This window comes from Dipodomys merriami, unplaced genomic scaffold (assembly GCF_024711535.1).
Source record: "Dipodomys merriami isolate MVZ:Mamm:240054 unplaced genomic scaffold, mDipMer1.0.p SCAF_990, whole genome shotgun sequence".
Classification (NCBI taxonomy): domain Eukaryota; kingdom Metazoa; phylum Chordata; class Mammalia; order Rodentia; family Heteromyidae; genus Dipodomys; species Dipodomys merriami.
Window position 1 is genome coordinate 210,239 of NW_027206613.1, and position 17,630 is coordinate 227,868.

General features: G+C 59.2%; 1 protein-coding gene across 1 annotated transcript; it reads right to left on the reverse strand.

The window, feature by feature from the left end:
• Nucleotides 1–1,295: 1,295 nt before the first annotated feature.
• LOC138822158 (uroplakin-3a-like) lies at nt 1,296–8,496 on the reverse strand. Its single transcript, XM_070014724.1, has 6 exons — nt 8,379–8,496; nt 7,660–7,815; nt 6,658–6,937; nt 4,214–4,296; nt 3,437–3,569; nt 1,296–1,573 (listed from the first exon to the last, which is right to left on the reverse strand). Exons 1-6 carry the CDS (start codon nt 8,428–8,430, stop codon nt 1,414–1,416), a joined length of 864 nt encoding a protein of 287 aa, XP_069870825.1. The 5' UTR covers nt 8,431–8,496; the 3' UTR covers nt 1,296–1,413.
• Between the last annotated feature and the right edge of the window lie 9,134 nt (nt 8,497–17,630).

Consider the following 17,630-nt stretch of genomic DNA (forward strand, 5'->3'; position numbering starts at 1 on the left):
GCTCATCCCGAGGCCCGATCCCTGCCAGGACTTAGGGCCAGGCTCATCCCGAGGCCCGACCCCTGCCAGGACTTAGGCCCAGGCTCATCCCGAGGCCCGACCCCTGCCAGGACTTAGGCCCAGGCTCATCCCGAGGCCCGACCCCTGCCAGGACTTAGGCCCAGGCTCATCCCGAGGCCCGACCCCTGCCAGGACTTAGGCCCAGGCTCATCCCGAGGCCCGACCCCTGCCAGGACTTAGGGCCAGGCTCATCCCGAGGCCCGACCCCTGCCAGGACTTAGGCCCAGGCTCATCCCGAGGCCCGACCCCTGCCAGGACTTAGGGCCAGGCTCATCCCGAGGCCCGATCCCTGCCAGGACTTAGGCCCAGGCTCATCCCGAGGCCCGACCCCTGCCAGGACTTAGGGCCAGGCTCATCCCGAGGCCCGACCCCTGCCAGGACTTAGGCCCAGGCTCATCCCGAGGCCCGACCCCTGCCAGGACTTAGGCCCAGGCTCATCCCGAGGCCCGACCCCTGCCAGGACTTAGGCCCAGGCTCATCCCGAGGCCCGATCCCTGCCAGGACTTAGGCCCAGGCTCATCCCGAGGCCCGATCCCTGCCAGGACTTAGGGCCCAGGCTCATCCCGAGGCCCGATCCCTGCCAGGACTTAGGGCCAGGCTCATCCCGAGGCCCGACCCCTGCCAGGACTTAGGCCCAGGCTCATCCCGAGGCCCGACCCCTGCCAGGACTTAGGGCCAGGCTCATCCCGAGGCCCGACCCCTGCCAGGACTTAGGCCCAGGCTCATCCCGAGGCCCGACCCCTGCCAGGACTTAGGGCCAGGCTCATCCCGAGGCCCGACCCCTGCCAGGACTTAGGGCCAGGCTCATCCCGAGGCCCGACCCCTGCCAGGACTTAGGCCCAGGCTCATCCCGAGGCCCGACCCCTGCCAGGACTTAGGCCCAGGCTCATCCGGAGGCCCGACCCCTGCCAGGACTTAGGGCCTAGGCGTTCTCCTTAGCTTTTTCCACTCAAGGCAGGTGCTCTACCGCTTCAGCCTTACCTCCACTTCTAGCTTCTTGCTACTTAGTTGGACATATGAGACTTTGGAAGTTGTCTGCCCTGGTTGGCTTTGAACTATGATCCTCAGCCAGCAGCCTCCTGTGTAGCTAGGATTACAGGTGTGAGCCACTGGTGCCCGGCTTCACCTCCAGAGTCTCCACAGAGATCGTCCACCCCTCCCCGAGAACACGAACGGCTCCTTCGTTCCTATTCACCATCCACGATGCACATTACAACTGAACTGGTTTTCTTGGGAAGGTTTTATGAAGTGTTTTCCTGCAGTAGGACCAACCCGGCCTGCTCGGCGCCTTCCGGGCGGGTTGCCGGGCCAGGCCAGCCGGGAGGGGCGAGGCCAGGCGAGGCCAGGCGGGCTTCAGTCTGGGAGCTTGCTAGGGTACACCTCCGCCCTGTCCAGAGGTGGTCCCCGGTTCACAGATGTGTAGGAAGGCTCCGAGGTCCCCAGGGACTTGGGGACGGCCTCCTGGGTGATCTGAGAGTCGTGCGCGGTCTCCCCAGCAGAACCGCCCATGTCCCTGGCCAAAGGTAGAGAGAGCCACAGTTAGGGCAGAGCAGGGCAAGCGCGGGTACAACAGCACCGCATCACAGGGGCGCACCGAGCGTTCATTCCTGGCAATGAAGCACGTCAACCTCTGGGACTACGCGAGTGAACACTTGCTTCTGTTTTCAGTGTGAGCGGAGTGGCCGGCTCGTGGCCACAGGTCCCCAAAGCACCAAGGCAGTCTGGGAGACAGAGCAGGAGCGGCGTTCACCACTGAGGCTGCTCCAGGCCAAGCCGAGTCCCGAGTCCCAGGAGGGCTTCCTGGGGGAGGAGGTGGCGAGCCCCGTCCCGAGGGAGGGCCGGGGTCCAGCCAAGCAGGAAGGGAAGGTGGGGAGATGAAGGGGAGACCTAGGAGGATGGGGTCAAGCAGGAAGGGAGGGGGGACACGTCCCGGCCATCTGACGGCTCACAGGCTCAGGCAGTGGGCGTGGCGATGATGTCACCTGTAAAGGACCCGCTCCCCAGCTCCCAGCTGACCCCACCTTTCCCTACCCCGCAGTCCATTTCACCTGCTTGGAGAAGCAACTGTACCCCCTCGCCCACCCCCCTCAGCCCTCACAGCCCCCGCTCAGCCCTCACAGCCCCCGCTCAGCCCTCACAGCCCCCCTCAGCCCTCCCATCCCCGCTCAGCCCTCCCAGCCCCCCTCAGCCCTCCCATCCCCGCTCAGCCCTCCCAGCCCCCCTCAGCCCTCCCAGGCCCCCTCAGCCCTCACAGCCCCCCCTCAGCCCTCACAGCCCCCCTCAGCCCTCACAGCCCTTGGGGCTCCCCCCCATCCCCCTTCTCACCACGCTCCACTCCATCTTTCCTGGTCCATGGAGCCAGGAGACCTAGGTTTGGGCCCCAGCTCTGGGCTCTGACTCCAGACGGTGACTTTGGGGGCACCCGGCCTCAGTTTCCCTACATGAACTGCAACTAGGTGCATTAAAAGACTTGGAAAATGGAGCTGAGGGCTCTATGGAGAAAGCTCCCCGGGACCGTGGCCGCTGTGAGGTTTGGAGTGTACTGTCCCCGTGACCGTGACCGCTGTGAGGTTTAGAGTGTACTGTCCCCGGGACCGTGGCCACTGTGAGGTTTGGAGTGTACTGTCTGCGACCGTGGCCGCTGTGAGGTTTAGAGTGTACTGTCCCCGTGACCGTGGCCGCTGTGAGGTTTAGAGTGTACTGTCCCCGGGACCGTGGCCGCTGTGAGGTTTAGAGTGTACTGTCCCCGGGACCGTGGCCGCTGTGAGGTTTAGAGTGTACTGTCTGCGACCGTGGCCGCTGTGAGGTTTAGAGTGTACTGTCCGTGACCGTGGCCGCTGTGAGGTTTGGAGTGTACTGTCCCTGGGACCGTGGCCGCTGTGAGGTTTAGAGTGTACTGTCCGCGACCGTGGCCGCTGTGAGGTTTGGAGTGTACTGTCTGCGACCGTGACCGCTGTGAGGTTTGGAGTGTACTGTCCCCGGGACTGTGGCCGCTGTGAGGTTTGGAGTGTACTGTCTGCTTTCCAGCACCAGGAGCCGAGGACCAGCTGGGCGCCCTGTCCCAAGTCACACAATGTTTCACGTCAAACCCAGAGCCTCCTGCGTGGGATGTAAGCGCTCTGCCACTGAGGAATCCCCACCCCAAGAGCCGAGGTCCAAAAGGCCCATCTTCCCACAGGGCGGGAGCTGAGCCCCGTCCTACCGACACGGCCCGAGGCCCCCAACTCAGTTTCCTTTCTCCAGATCCACCCCCCGAGGGGAGCCAGCTCCTGCCCCCACCCCTGCTCTGCCTAGTGACCCAGACACTGAGTCTGTCCTACAGGCTCGCCCGTCCCCGCAGCCCTGTACCCGGCCCTGCCCGCTGGGCGGCACTCACACGAAGCTGAGGATGATGGCGCCGGCAAAGCCCACGAGCAGGAAGAAGGGCAGGGAGCCCAGGATGGACGTGATGACGATCATGCCCCCGCTACGCCGGCCTGGCCACGTGTCGATGCCCAGACAGGAGCTGGCTGCAGAGGGCGGCGGGCTGGTTACCCCGCAGCCAGCTCTGCCGCCGCCTCCCGAGATGGCTGCCTAAGACGCGGAGTGAAACCGCAGCTCCTCTCCCTCAGGCTTGTTCGCTCGGACTGTCTCCTGTGTGTTCAGGCCTCTTTCCTTTTTGGCAGTGTTCAGGTATAAACCGGCTCCTGCCTTCTGCGACATGGATGATTACAAGTTGTAAACAGTTAAGCAAAGCCAGGGCCAGTGAAGGAAGGCAGGAGCGGAGAATTCAAGTGAATCTGTGTGTGTGTGTGTGTGTGTGTGCATGTGTATGCGCGCGCGCACACGCATGCCCATACTCAGGGCCACTTGCTTTTGCTTGCCTTTATTTGCTCTACCACTTGAGTGACAGCTCCACTTCTAGGTTTGTGGTGGTTAGATAGAAGGTCTGAGGGACTTTTTTGCTAGGCTGGCTTGGCCTGTGAGTTCTCGGATCTTGCTCTGCGGAGTGGCTGGGACGGCAGCATGAGCCACCGGCACTGGGCAATGAAGCGATTCCAAAAGGCGTTGCACGCCCTGGGCCGGTGGCCGAACCTCAAGAACAGCTAGTCCATGCCTGGCCCGGCCCGCCTGGGTCCCCTGGGGCTCCTGTGAGCTCACCGCTCTCACTTACGCCTGTTGGTGTAGATGGGATCCGACCACAGAGTCTGGTCCTCTACCAAGCCTGTGGACATGTTGACCAGGACATACTTGAACCTGGAAGAAGACAGAACAAGACTCCCATCCACCCATCCATCCATCCAACCATCCATCCATTCATTCATCCATCCATCCACCCATCTACTCATTCATCCATCCACCAATCCATCCATCCACCCATCTACTCATCCATCCATTCATTCATCCATCCATCCCTCCACCCATCCACTCATTCATCCATCCACCAATCCATCCATCCATCCACGTACTCATGCATCCATCTATCCACCTTGACTCAGGCAGTAGGGGGCAGAAGGACCACAGAGGTCAGGAAAGGGGAGTTCCAGGAGGCAGCCGTTAAGTGGCCTCCAGACAGCAGAAGGACGCTGGATGTGGCCATATTCTACCCTCTGGCTCCTTCTCCAGCGTGGCTGGACCTCCTCTGGGAAGCCCTCGCGGTTGGGCAGCAGTTCTAGGTGGTCCTTCTGGGAGACCCCTGCTCATCTTACGGACACACGTGTCTCACCTCTGGGTGTGGACTCACAGGCTGTCCTGGCAGCTCTGCCTTCCGCTATTCCACGCACGCCTGGTCCCTGGGGTGGCGAGGGAGCCATAGCCATCACCAGCCCCACTGGTCTCGGGTCAAAGCTACAATTAGGGGCAAGAATCTACAAACAAGTGTTGTTCAGGGGCTGGGAAGGTGGCTCAGTGGTAGAGCGCTTGCCTTGTATGCATGAGGCCCTGGGTTCGATTCCTCAGCACCACATAAACAGAAAAAGCCAGAAGTAACACTGTGGTTCAAGTGGTAGAGCTCTAGCCTTGAGCTGAAGAGCTGAGGGACAGCGCCCAGGCCCAGAGTTCAGGCCCCATGACTGACCAAAAAAAACAAACAAACAAGTGTTGTTCAACAGGAAAGCAGTAGGTGAGACAGGAAAATCAGCCACAGCTCCTAAAACCTCCTGCAAGAACAGATTGCAATGATGGATGGGCCAATGGCTCATCTTAGGAGGCTGAGACGAGAACCATGGTTTGAAGCCAGCTTCAGTAGACAGATCCAAGAGACTTTTTTTTTTTTTTCCTGGTCGTGGGCTTGAACTCAAGGCCTGGACACTGTCCCTCAGCTCTTCAGAGTCTCACAGACTTTCTTGCCTAGGCTGACTTTGAACCACAATCCTCAGATCTTAGTCTCCTGAGTAGCTAGGATTACAGGCGTGAGTCACTAGCACCTGGCTCCAAGAGACTCGTATCTCTAGTTAACTGCCAAAAAGCCAGAAGTGGAGGTTTGGCTCTCAAGTGGTAGAGTGCTAGCTTTGAATGAAAATGCTAAGTAAGGGGGAGGGGGGAGGCGGGGAAGGGAGGTGAAGGGTAAACAAAGGAGGAGGCTGCAATGCTTGGTAAGAAATGTACGCATTATCCTGCCCATGTAATTGTAGCCCCTCTGTACAGTATGTTCTCAAATAAAATAAAATAAAATTAAAAAAAAAAAAAGAAAATGCTAAGTAATACGTTGAGGCCCTGAGCTAATAAAACCCAGTACTAGCACAAAAACAAAAAGGTTAGTTTGAAGACTGAGATGTCTATAACTTGTAGTTTACTAAGACTTAAAAATTTTAAAAGACCCTAGGGGGTTGGGAAGTAATTCAGTGGAAGGGCATACATTGGTCTTGGGTTTCCACACCACACACACACACACACACACACACACACACACACACACACACACACTGACATATAAACCAGGTATGATGGTATGATCCCAGAACTCAGGGGGTTGAGGCAAGAGGATGGGAACTCTGTGTGTGTGTGTGTGCGTGTGTGTGTGTGTGTGTGTGTGTGTGTACTGTGTGAGTGTCGGTCCTGAGACTTGAACTCAAGGACTAGGGTCTGTCCTTTAGCTTTTATTGCTCAAGACTAGGGCTCTACCATTTTGAGCCACATCTCCACCTCCAGCTTTTTTGGTGGTTAATTTGAGATAGGCTGGCTTTGAACCTTGATCTTCAGATCTCAGCCTCCTGAATAGCCAGGACTATAGGCGTGAGCCTGCTCAGCTAGGACAGGAACTTTGAGGCCAGTGTAGGCTACATAGGGAGCTCTAGGCTAGCCTTGGCTGTGTAGTGAGACCTTATCTCTGAAGAAAGAACAGATCTGGAGGGTTCGGGTGTGTGACTTCTCCAGTTGCGCATCCTTTATAAGGAGCAGTGTGACCCAAAAATCACGAATCTCAGGATGCTGACTGCAGGGCTGCTTTGAGCTCAAGCTCCAGGCACCACTGTTGCCTAGGAAACCAGCCCTGCCTGAGCCCTGGGATGGTCCCAGCCCCGAAGCTGCGAGAAGACAGTTTCTCTGGCTGTCTCCTCCCCCGGCTCTTCCAGGGCCCAGGCCGAGGCCAGGCCCCCTCCACACCCGCGCCGCACCCACCTGTACGCCGTGGCTGCTGACAGCGGTGGGTTGCACAGACCCCGGAAGTTGGGGTCCCACAGACAGGTCCCATTGTCGCCCACCCTGACCAGATAGGCACTGAGGATCTCTGAGGCCTGGGTCACATCCCCGATGGCATCCAGACTGGGCAGGTCACTGCACGGGGTCAGGTCAAAGGCCGCAGCTTTGTAGGGGCCTGTCCTCCCGCCCCGCGTTTGCCGAAACGTGGAGCTCAGTGGCACCTTGGTGTCGTCCTGCACAGAGGCGTTGCCGGAGCTGGCTGCGGAGGCAGAGCAGGGGACCAGGATCCTGGGCGCCCACACAGTCGCTCAGCAGACACCCCCAAGCCCTCCCCTCCGCCTCAGCCCTGTTCTGGGCTCTGGAGCCATGCCAGGTCTCTTCCTTACTAGTGGGGTGCTACCAGGCAACTCATCCTACTACTTTTCTGTGAAATGACAGAAAAAGCGACAGATTTGGGCGCAGGTAGGCAAAAGAATAAAGGATTGGAAATGGGCAGAAGAGGGTGCCCTTGGGTTCCTTCCCTTGGAACCCCCACTTCCTCCGAGTGAAGGGCTGAGGGACCAGAGGGGGCAGGTCCCCATGCTTGGCTTCACCTCAGCCAATCCTGAACCATCTTGGAAGCTTCTGGAAGGACTTGAGCCTGAGGACTCTAGAGCCCTGGATTTGTTCTCCAGCTCTGGGAGCACTAGAGAATTCCTCCACACGCCCGCCCCTCACACCCGCAGCTTGCATTCTTACTCTGTGCTTCCTGCTGGGTGCCCAGCCCCTGGCCCCCGGAGTACTCAGCGCTTGGCAATTGCCAGTTACTTCCCACTCTAGCCTAGATGCCAGGCCCGATGTCTGGAACCCCAGCACCCCTTCACACACACACACACACACCCCGTTGGCAGTGCTCCGCTCACTACAGGGTGAGCGCACACCCGCCGTGCCCCCTGCCTCCTCTCAGTGGACACAGACCATTCCAGAAGAAAGCATTCCTACCTGAGTCGGCCATGGCGTAGAGGTAGACCTCATAGTCCCCGGGGAGTGGCTCCAAGCTGTCAAACACACACAGAGGCTTCTCCAAGGCCACGGTGGTGAGGGTAGGGTTGTTGGTGGCGAAGGTCACACTGGCCAGTTGAGGCTGGAGGTTCACAGCTGAGGGGAGGGGGGGAGCTGACCCATGGCACCCCGATACACACACGTTATCACGCACACGCGCACACAGGCCCACGGCCACCCCCCCACACACATCGTTAGACACAGGCCTTCTCCTCGCCACCCCATTCCCACCAGAGGAAGCTCATAAATGCTGGCTATGGCTGGTATGACAGCATCTGAGCCAGATGCAGGGGCTCAGGCCCGTCATCCTAGCGACTCGGGAGGCTGAGAGCTGAGGGTCGCGTGCAGAGCCGGCCGGGCAGGGGCGTCCGTGAGACTCGGAGCTCCAACGAACCACCCCAAAAGTCGGAAGTGGCGCTGTGGCTCAAATGGTAGAGCACCAGCCTTGAGCAAAAGAGCTCAGGGGCAGCGCCCAGGCCTTGAGTTCGAGCCCCAGGACCGGCACAGGACGTGAAAAGTAATCATAATCATAGCAACAACAGCCTCCGGGCCCCGGCCCCAGGGGTCGGTGCGCGGGTGGCCAGCGATGCCACGGCCTCCCGGGAGGGTCCTGCTCCAGGCGGCTCGGCCTGGGCACCCTGGCCGCCGCCCCCTCTTACTGGAACTACACCGCAGGCAGCAGAGCGCCAGCAGGGCCCAGAGCAGCGGCATCTCCCGGGACCATCGGCGGGAGCGCGGTCTGGCCCGGCCGGCGAGCCAGCTCCCGGCACCTGCCCACCCGGGGCTCTCGGCGGGCCCCGCCCCTTACCCGCGCCGGCCAATCGTCGGCCTTCTCGCGGGCTATTTGCATGCCACTCGGGCCCAGGCCCCGCCCCCTGCTCCGTGTGGCCGGCCGCAGGTCCCGCCCCGTGCTCCCCGCGCCCGCCTCGGCGCCCACCGCGCAGGCGCCTTCTGGGCTGAGCGCGGCTTGAGGAGACCAACGTTCCCACTCGGAACAGCAGGGGGCGGTGGCGTGCCCACTGAGCGCGGGCGGGGCCGGGGCCCGGCGACCCCGGGCTGGCCGGGGTGCGGGGAGGGGGCGCTCCCCCGGCCGCAGGGCCCCCGGGAGCCCCGGGGGCTGTGACCCGGCCTGGCCGGCCTCGCAGGGGTGGACGAGGCCTCAGAGCGCGGAGGGGGGGGCGGAGGGGGGGACGGAGGGGGGGGACGGAGGGGGGAGGAGAGGAGTGGAGGGAGGCGGAGGGGGGGCGGAGGGGGGGAGGAGAGGAGTGGAGGGAGGCGGAGGGGGGGCGGAGGGGGGGACGGAGGGGGGAGGAGAGGAGTGGAGGGAGGCGGAGGGGGGGACGGAGGGGGGGGACGGAGGGGGGAGGAGAGGAGTGGAGGGAGGCGGAGGGGGGGACGGAGGGGGGGACGGAGGGGGGAGGAGAGGAGTGGAGGGAGGCGGAGGGGGGGCAGAGGGGGGGAGGAGAGGAGTGGAGGGAGGCGGAGGGGGGGGATGGAGGGGGGAGGAGAGGAGTGGAGGGAGGCGGAGGGGGGGAGGGGCGCGGCCCAGGGCAGACGGAGACCCTGAGTTCCAGCCACCCACATGCACACATGCACACACACACACACATACATGTACACACGCACACACACACATGCTCATCCAGCAGGAAGGAGACCCTGAGTTCTATACACACATGCATGCACACACACACACACACACACATGCACACACGCACACACATGCTCATTCAGTAGGAAAGAGACCCTGAGTTCTATACACACATGCCATGCACACAAATGCACACACGCATACACACATGCACACACACATGCTCATCCGGTAGGAAGGAGACCCTGAGTTCTATACACACATGCACACACACATACACACATGCACACACACATGCTCATCCAGCAGGAGACCCTAAGTTACACACACACACACACACACACACACACACACACACGTGACGCAGTGCTCCGCTGACCTAGATGGTCCTCAGTAGCTCTTCCCAGCATCGGGATCTGTGCACATCTTCAGACACACCTTAAATCCTTTTGACATGTAAGACAGAAATAAGTCAATGAAGATGGGCAAAAACTAAAAGGGAAACCCAACAAATCTGCCATGGCTGACATAGCCACTTGCAGGAAATAATAATAAAAATAACTACCCCAGGGAACAGATGGTGTTTGCCTGACTCCCTAGGGGCAGACCCCAACCCCCCCCAAAGCTGACTGGCGGCAGTGGGGATGGCAGCAGTTCTGAGTAACTGGCGTGCGGTGGGCGGGGGGTTGTTGAGACCCAGGTTCTCACTGTAGAACAAGGGAGATTTGGAGCTTTTACTTAATTAATTTCATATGGAAAAAATAACTTTTTTTACACCTTTCACCACAAAAAGGGCCAATATTTGCTCCTCTCCACCACATCCACACACAGTTGCAAAGAGCACAGGTAAACTTGACCCCAGGGCCCTGAGGACCTGATAGGACAAATCCAAAGGAGCCAGAATGAAAGGAAGTGTTCATCCCCATCAGTAGCTACAACTGTAGCACAAGCGGCTACACCTGGCACACATGTAACTTCTAAGACTTATTGGGGCTAAGTGTGAAACTCAGGACTAGAGCGCTTGGTTAGCATTCAAGAGGCTCTGCCAGCACTATTAAAAAAAAAAAAAAAGTTGGGAGCTGGGCGCCAGTGGCTCATGCCTGTAATCCTAGCTACTCAGGAGGATCCTAGCTACTCTGAAGATCATGTTCGAAGCCAGCCCTGGAAGAAAAGTCAATGAGAGACCCTTATCTGCAGAAAACCAGAAGTGGAGCTGTGGCCCAGAGTGGTAGAGTTGCTAGCCTTGAGCTAAAGAAGCTTAGGGATAGTGCCAGGCCTGAGTTCAAACCCTACAACCCAAAACTTAAAAAAAGTCAGGAGGAGGGCTGGGAGGGTGGCTCAGTGGTACAGCACTTGCCTTGCATGTATGAGGCCCTGGGTTCGATTCCTCAGCACCACATAAGCAAAAAGAAAAAAGCCGGAAGTGGTGCTGTGGCTCAAGTGGTAGAGCGCTAGCCTTGAGCTGAAGAGCTGAGGGACAGTGCCCAGGCCCAGAGTTCAGACCCCACGACTGGAGCAAAAAAAAAAAAAAGTCAGAAGGAGAATTCTGGGCTCTCTGGTCCTCAGTTTCCCCTCTGTAAAACAGGGCCCAGTTTGATCCCTGGGCAGCTCTGATGTACAGAGTAGAGGATGAGATGTTAATCTTGGGCCCAGAAAATGCCCCCAAAATATGAGCTCCTGAGCAGAGGTGGGGTTTTCCTCCAAGAGTTTTAATGAACTTACATTTCTGGTTTTATGATTGTTGGCAAAGCCGAGCCTTATCAGAGGTGAGCCGGGCAATCAGGACTCTAGCCTCAGACTAGAATCACTCGTGAGAGAGACTAGGTCCAGAAACCTGCTGGCTTTTGCTATTTCTTATGAGAAAAACAAACAAAAAGTCCTCCCATCTCTCCTTTTGCCCAAATATGAAGAGAATGCTGGGGGAGAAGTGTTAACTTTAAGAGCTCAAAAAAATCAAAAGCTTGGCTTCCTAAACAGGACTCCCTTCAAAGCCGGCGGACCTGCTTGGCATGTCCTCAAGAGACAGACATCTAGGAGACATGACTGTATGTGGCCGGTGTGCTGGGGGGGGGGGTGCAGGCCGGTGTCAGGACTGGGGGGGTGGGGGGGGATGGGGGGACCAGGCCGGTGTCAGGACTGGGGGGGATGGGGGGGCAGGCCGGTGTCAGGACTGGGGGGATGGGGGGGCCAGGCCGGTGTCAGGACTGGGGGGGATGGGGGGGCCAGGCTGGTGTCAGGACTGGGGGGGGATGGGCGGGCCAGGCCGGTGTCAGGGCTGGAGGAGGATGGGGGGGCCAGGCCGCCGGTGTCAGGACTGGGGGGGGGATGGGGGGGCCAGGCCGGTGTCAGGACTGGGGGGGATGGGGGGCCAGGCTGGTGTCAGGGCTGGGGGAGGATGGGGGGGCCAGGCCGGTGTCAGGGCTGGAGGAGGATTTGGGGGCCAGGCCACCGGTGTCAGGACTGGGGGGGGATGGGGGGACCAGGCCGGTGTCAGGACTGGGGGGGGATGGGCGGGCCAGGCCGGTGTCAGGACTGGGGGGGGATGGGCGGGCCAGGCCGGTGTCAGGACTGGGGGGGGATGGGGGGGCAGGCCGGTGTCAGGACCTCAGGCTGGGCTGTGGCTCCTGACAGAACACTGGCCTAGCAAGATGGAGGCCTGGGTTCCATCCCCAGCATCTCAAACAAAGGATGCTCCCTCGTTACCGTCGCCGCTTCCTGCCGTAGCCAAGCTGCTTTGTAATCAATCCCACACAGGCTTTGGTTTTTAAAACATGTTTTCACTCTTAGATTAGGCACCTTCCGAGGTGGTTTGTTTTTTTTTTGTCGGCCGTGGGGCTTGAACTCTGGGCCTGGGCGCTGTCCCTCAGCTCTTCAGCTCAAGGCGAGCGCTCTACCACTTGAGTTACAGCGCCACTTCCGGTTTTCTGGTGGTTTATTGGAGATAGGAGTCTCACGGTCTCTCCTGCCCGGGCTGGCTTTGAACCGCGATCCTCAGATCTCAGCCTCCTGAGTAGCTAGGATTACAGGCGTGAGCCACCAGCGCCCGGCTACCTTCCGAGGTTTTGAGCCGTCCACCTGACTGGAGACATCAGATCTCCTGTCTGAACCCTGGCCTGCATGGAACGAGCCTGCACTGCCCGGAGAGCAGGAAGTCAAAGGCTGGAAGGTTAAGCTGCGTTCAGCCCTTCTCGGGCCTCCTCTGACTGGGGGAAATTCCTGACCCTGGAATGTTTCTTCAAGCACCACAGAGGCCTGACCCCATAAGTTTCTATTTAAAAAAAGTCTTTCTTTAGAAGTCAGCGACGTGGTGAGGAATCCTCTCACGGTGGAGCTGCTCGCAGGTGCCCTGGAAGCTTTGAGACCCATCACTGAAAACACTCAGAGGCAGAACAAAAGCCAAGCAAGGAGCCCATAGCCCCTGTGCCAGCGCCGTGGCTCTTCCCTGTGATCCTAGCTATTCAGGAGGCTGAGATCTGAGGATCGAGCTTCAAAACAGCTTGGGCAGATAAATCCAAGAGATTCTTACCTCCATGTAATAGCAAAAACACTGGAACTGGAGCTGTGGCTCAAGTGGTAGGGCACCAGGCTTGAGCAGAACAACTAAGCAAGAGCAAGAGACCTTGAGTTCATGCCTTAGTGATAGCACGCACAAAAAAAGGAAAGAAAGAGACACAAAGGAGAAAGAAAGAAAGAAAGAAAGAAAGAAAGAAAGAAAGAAAGAAAGAAAGAAAGAAAGAAAGAAAGAAAGAAAGAAAGAAAGAAACTAACAAACAGGAGAGGAGAGGGGAGGGGAGGGCAGGGGAGAGGGGAGGGGAGGGCAGGGGAGAGGGGAGGGGAGGGGAGGGCAGGGGAGGGCAGAGGAGAGGGGAGGGGAGGGCAGGGGAGGGCAGAGGAGAGGGGAGGGGAGGGCAGGGGAGAAAAGAAACCCACAACTCCAGCTTCAAGGTACACACACCTTGCCTATGATGCCCACATCATTGTAAACAGCCCCAACTCTCTCACACACACACCCCACACTGACATTTCCTGCAGAGCACACCCTCTGGGCAGTGTCCCCACCGCGACCGAGGGCCGTGGGTTGAGCCATCCTGACAGGACTGTAAGTCACTGAGCCCCGGATCTGACTCACGGGGGCACTGCCCGGCCCCCTCTGCGGGTGGGCTTTCTTCTTGCCAGGCCGGGGTGGCATCATGCCAGGGACGGCTTCTGCCCCCAAGGCACCCATCTACCACAAAGAGCATGTGCTCATCTGTGTCATGAATGGATAAAGGAATACTTTAATTGGCATACAAGGAATACAGAAGTCTCTGCCAAGGTGTCAAGTTCACTGTAGACAGAGCCATGGCGTGGTCTGGAGCAGGCCATCCCTGGGCGGACTGCAGGGATGAAGGCTCATGGTGAATTGTGTGTGTGTGTGTGTGTGTGTGTGTGTGTGTGTGTGTGTGTGTGTGTGTGTATCAGCACTAAGCCTTGAACTCAAGTCCTGGGCGCTGTCCCTGAGCTCTATGCCTCAAGGCTGGCGCTCTACCACTTGAGCCACAGCTCCACTTCCAGCTTTTTGGTAGTTAAAGAGTCTCATGGCCTTTCCTGCCTGGGTTGGTTTTGAGCACTCATCTGATCCTCAGATCTCAGCCTCCTGAGTGGCTAGGATTACAGACGTGAGCCTCCAGCGCTGGGCTTTTGGGTGGATTTTGAAGGCTGAACCAACAGGTCTTTGCTGAGGGGTTGGGTGTGAGATCAAGGTACGGGGTCCCCCATGTGGCCAGAGGCTCCAGGAAGTCGGAACTCAGGGGCTTCCAGTGGAGTAGAGGGCCCGCAGAGGAGCAGGACCTCATTCCCTTAGTGTTGCGAAGGGCTGGCGCCCAGGGAGGCGAGCCGGTGCCCATGGTCAGATTTCAGTGCTGTGCCCACTCCTGACAGTGTCAGTCAGCTCCTGAGCTGAGCTTGAACGAGAGCCGCCTTCCAGGAGCCGTGGCTCGCACTCACGCTTGCGTGGACGCGGCTGCAGGTGACTGGGCTTACAACCTGAACCTCACCCATGCCTCCTGGCCCTGCCCGCCGCCACCTTCCATGCCAGGCACTGGGCTCCCAGATCAGGGGCACGCCAGGCCAAGGGGCCTGGGAAGGGAGAGGGGCGGGGCCCAGGGGCAGGGGCAGCAAGACAAAACTGGTTTGTGCGTGTCTGGAATGAAGTCCAGCGTAGACATTCGTGTGTCCTTATCTGGGAGTCTGGGAGTCTGGGCGCCTCCGGTCCCGCCTCCAGCCTCTGCCTGCCCAGCACGGCCGTCCCGTGGGGGCACGGGGAGTCCGGTCACTCCCACCAGCCTGGCCTGGAACCAGCCCAGCCCCCCGCCCCCCCTACCTCCCTCTGTCCTGCAGCAACTGCAGAAGATGATCCACAGCCACCCCCTGCCTTAGGGAGAAAAATGGGGTTACGGTGCCACAGTGACGCCCCCCCCCCAAGTCACCCTGAGCCTGGCTCTGTGAGCTGTGATCCACGGAAGGCCGTTTCTGGGGTGGGTGGACCGGATGGGGGCGTGTTGAGGCCAGCGTGGCAGGTCCTGGGAGTCTGGCTTCCAGCCTCCAGCTGCTTTCAACGCTGGACACCAATCTCCTCCGTCCAGGCCGCTGCCCAGCGGGCTGCACGGGATGTCCCACACACGGGGTCTGCGGGCCCCATCAGGGTCTGAGTGGAAAGATCCAGACCAGAGGGGAGGCGACCTGGTCCCCCAGTGAGACCCAGCTGGGCTGGCTTAAATCCTGCCTGCCTGCCTCCCTCTCTCCTCCCTCCCTCCTTCCCTCCGTGCATTCCTCCCTCCCTCCTTCCTCCCTCCTTCCCTCCCTACATGCGTCCCTCCCTCTCTCCTTCCTCCCTCCCTCTTTCCCTCTCTCCCTCCATTCTTTATGTCTTGGTAGTATGTTGCTCAGGGCTGCAATCCTTCTACCCTCCCCCACCCCCAGGGCTGAGTGTCTGGGATTATAGGCCTGTGCTACCACACCTTCATGGAAAGTTCAGGTTGTGACCTACTTGGTTTTCTGGTGAGGACTCTATGATTTACAGATGTCTCCTGTCCCTCATTGCGTGGGGAAGAGGAAGGATGAGGTGGAGATGGAGCCAGAGAGAATTCAAACCAGGACACTAATCTGCCGCCCCCCCCCCCGCCGCCCCCCGCCCCCCCTGCCCCCTGCCCTCCCCCCCCGCCACCTCCCCACCGCCCCTGCCGCCCCCCCCATGGCACCCGCCGCCCCCTGCCACCCTTCCCACCGCCCCTGCTGCCCCCCGCCACCCCCCCACTGCCCCCGCCGCCCCCCCCCGCCACCCCTCCCATGCCATTTATTTAACCTTGGCTCCCATGGGACATCACTCAGGCAAATCCGCAAATCCGGCCACTCCGTGGACTCCTGGAGCTGGCCGTCCCTGGGGATGTGCACAGAAGGAGGAGGCGCCGGAGTCCAGTCCCCCTGCGGCTACCCACCCAGGGTGACAGGTGAGGTGCAAGGAGCCTGGACCCACGGCTCATGCCTGTCATCCTAGTCACTCAGGAAGCTGGGATCTGAGGATCAAGGTTCAAAGCCAGCCCAGACAGACAAGCCTGAGAGAAGCTTGTCTCTGATTAACCACCCGAAAGCCCGAACCTGGAGAGGTGTGGCTCAAGCAGCAGAGTACCAGACTTGTGCAAAAAGCCAAGCAAAAGCACACTAGGTCTTGAGCTCAAGCCCTGGTGGTCACACACACACACACACACACACACACACACACACACACACACACACACACACACACACAAGTGGGTCATGCGTTTGGCTTACATTGACCTTGGGTGGGTGTTCATCTTTATTCTGGTACATCTAAACATTGAGTCCCTTATGCTGTCACACAGTTTTATCAGTCGGGCCCACAGATTTCAAGGTTGGCCTGCGGACGACATTTGGGTCCTTAGGACACAGGTGTCTAGACGGCGCTTCACGCAAAGCTTGGACGCTGCCAGACGCCTTCGGGACGCTCGTCTCCACAGACACCTCCCTTCCCAACACTGCCTTTTGTGTGTGTTTCCCCAAGATCAGTGTCATTCTTTAAGTTATCTTTGCTCATTCCTGAGTTCTCTAATTATTTGGGCAAGTGGACAAGGCCAGAGAGAGTGAGAGAGAGAGAGAGAGAGAGAGAGAGAGAGAGAGAGAGAGAGAGAGAGAGAGAGAGAGAGAGAGAGAGAGAGAGAAAGGAGAGAGGGAGGGAGGGAGGGAGAGAGGGAGAGGGAGAGGGAGAGAGGGAGAAAGAGGGAGAGGAAGAGAGGGAGAGAGAGAGAGGGAGAGAGAGAGAGAGAGGGAGAGGGAGAGAGGGAGAGGGAGAGGGAGAGGGAGGAAGAGGGAGAGAGAGGGAGAGAGAGGGAGAGGGAGATAGAGGGGGAGGGAGGGAGGGAGGGAAGGAGAGAGGGAGAGAGAGGGAGAGGGAGAGAGAGAGAGGGAGAGGGAGAGAGAGGGAGAGGGAGAGAGGGAGAGAGAGGGAGAGAGGGAGAGAGAGAGGGGTGGAGAGAGGGGAGAGAGAGGGAGAGAGAGGGAGAGGGAGATAGAGGGGGAGGGAGGGAGGGAGGGAGGGAGGGAAGGGGGGAGGGAGGAGAGACAGAGACAAAGACAGAGGTTTTTCATGAAATGATTTTTTTCATTTTTACTAAACAGTGTGGCTTATGAGGAGTGTAAGGCTTAAAGAAAAGGAACTGAAGGCCTTTCTTCACTAAACCCAGGGTTTGCCTGTCTCCTGCCCCGTCTTCTCTGCCCCGCCTTGTCCCTCGGGGCTGTCCTGCTGGACGGAGGCTGGATGTCAGCGCTCAGGCTCTTTCCTCCCTGGGACAGGGTTTTGCAATGTCACCCAAACCTGCCTGTGGCCTCTGCCCGAGGGCTGCTGAGCCCTTGGGAACTTCCCAGAGTGGATTCCCCGCCATGGCAGCCACATGGGACCTCAAAAAAAAAACCTCCCAAAGGGGGCTGGAGGTGTGGTGCAAATGGTAGCGCACCTGCCTGGTAACATGAGCAGCTCTGGTCCTCCACACCCGCCCGCTGGATGCAGCCCCCCCAGGGTGGGCGTGCCCCCTGCCCCTCCGCAGGGGTTGGTTCTTCCAAGATCTACCCCACAGACTGCATAACGCACTTCAGGGGAACACACTGCGGGGCGCGGTGGCTCCCCCTGTCATCCCAGCTACTCAGGAGGCTGATCGGAGGATCACAGTTCTAAGCCAGCTCAGGTAGGAAAGTCCCTGAGGCTCTTATCTCCAATGAACCAGCAAAAAACCTGGAAGTAGAGGTGTGGCTCAAGAGGTGGCGTGCC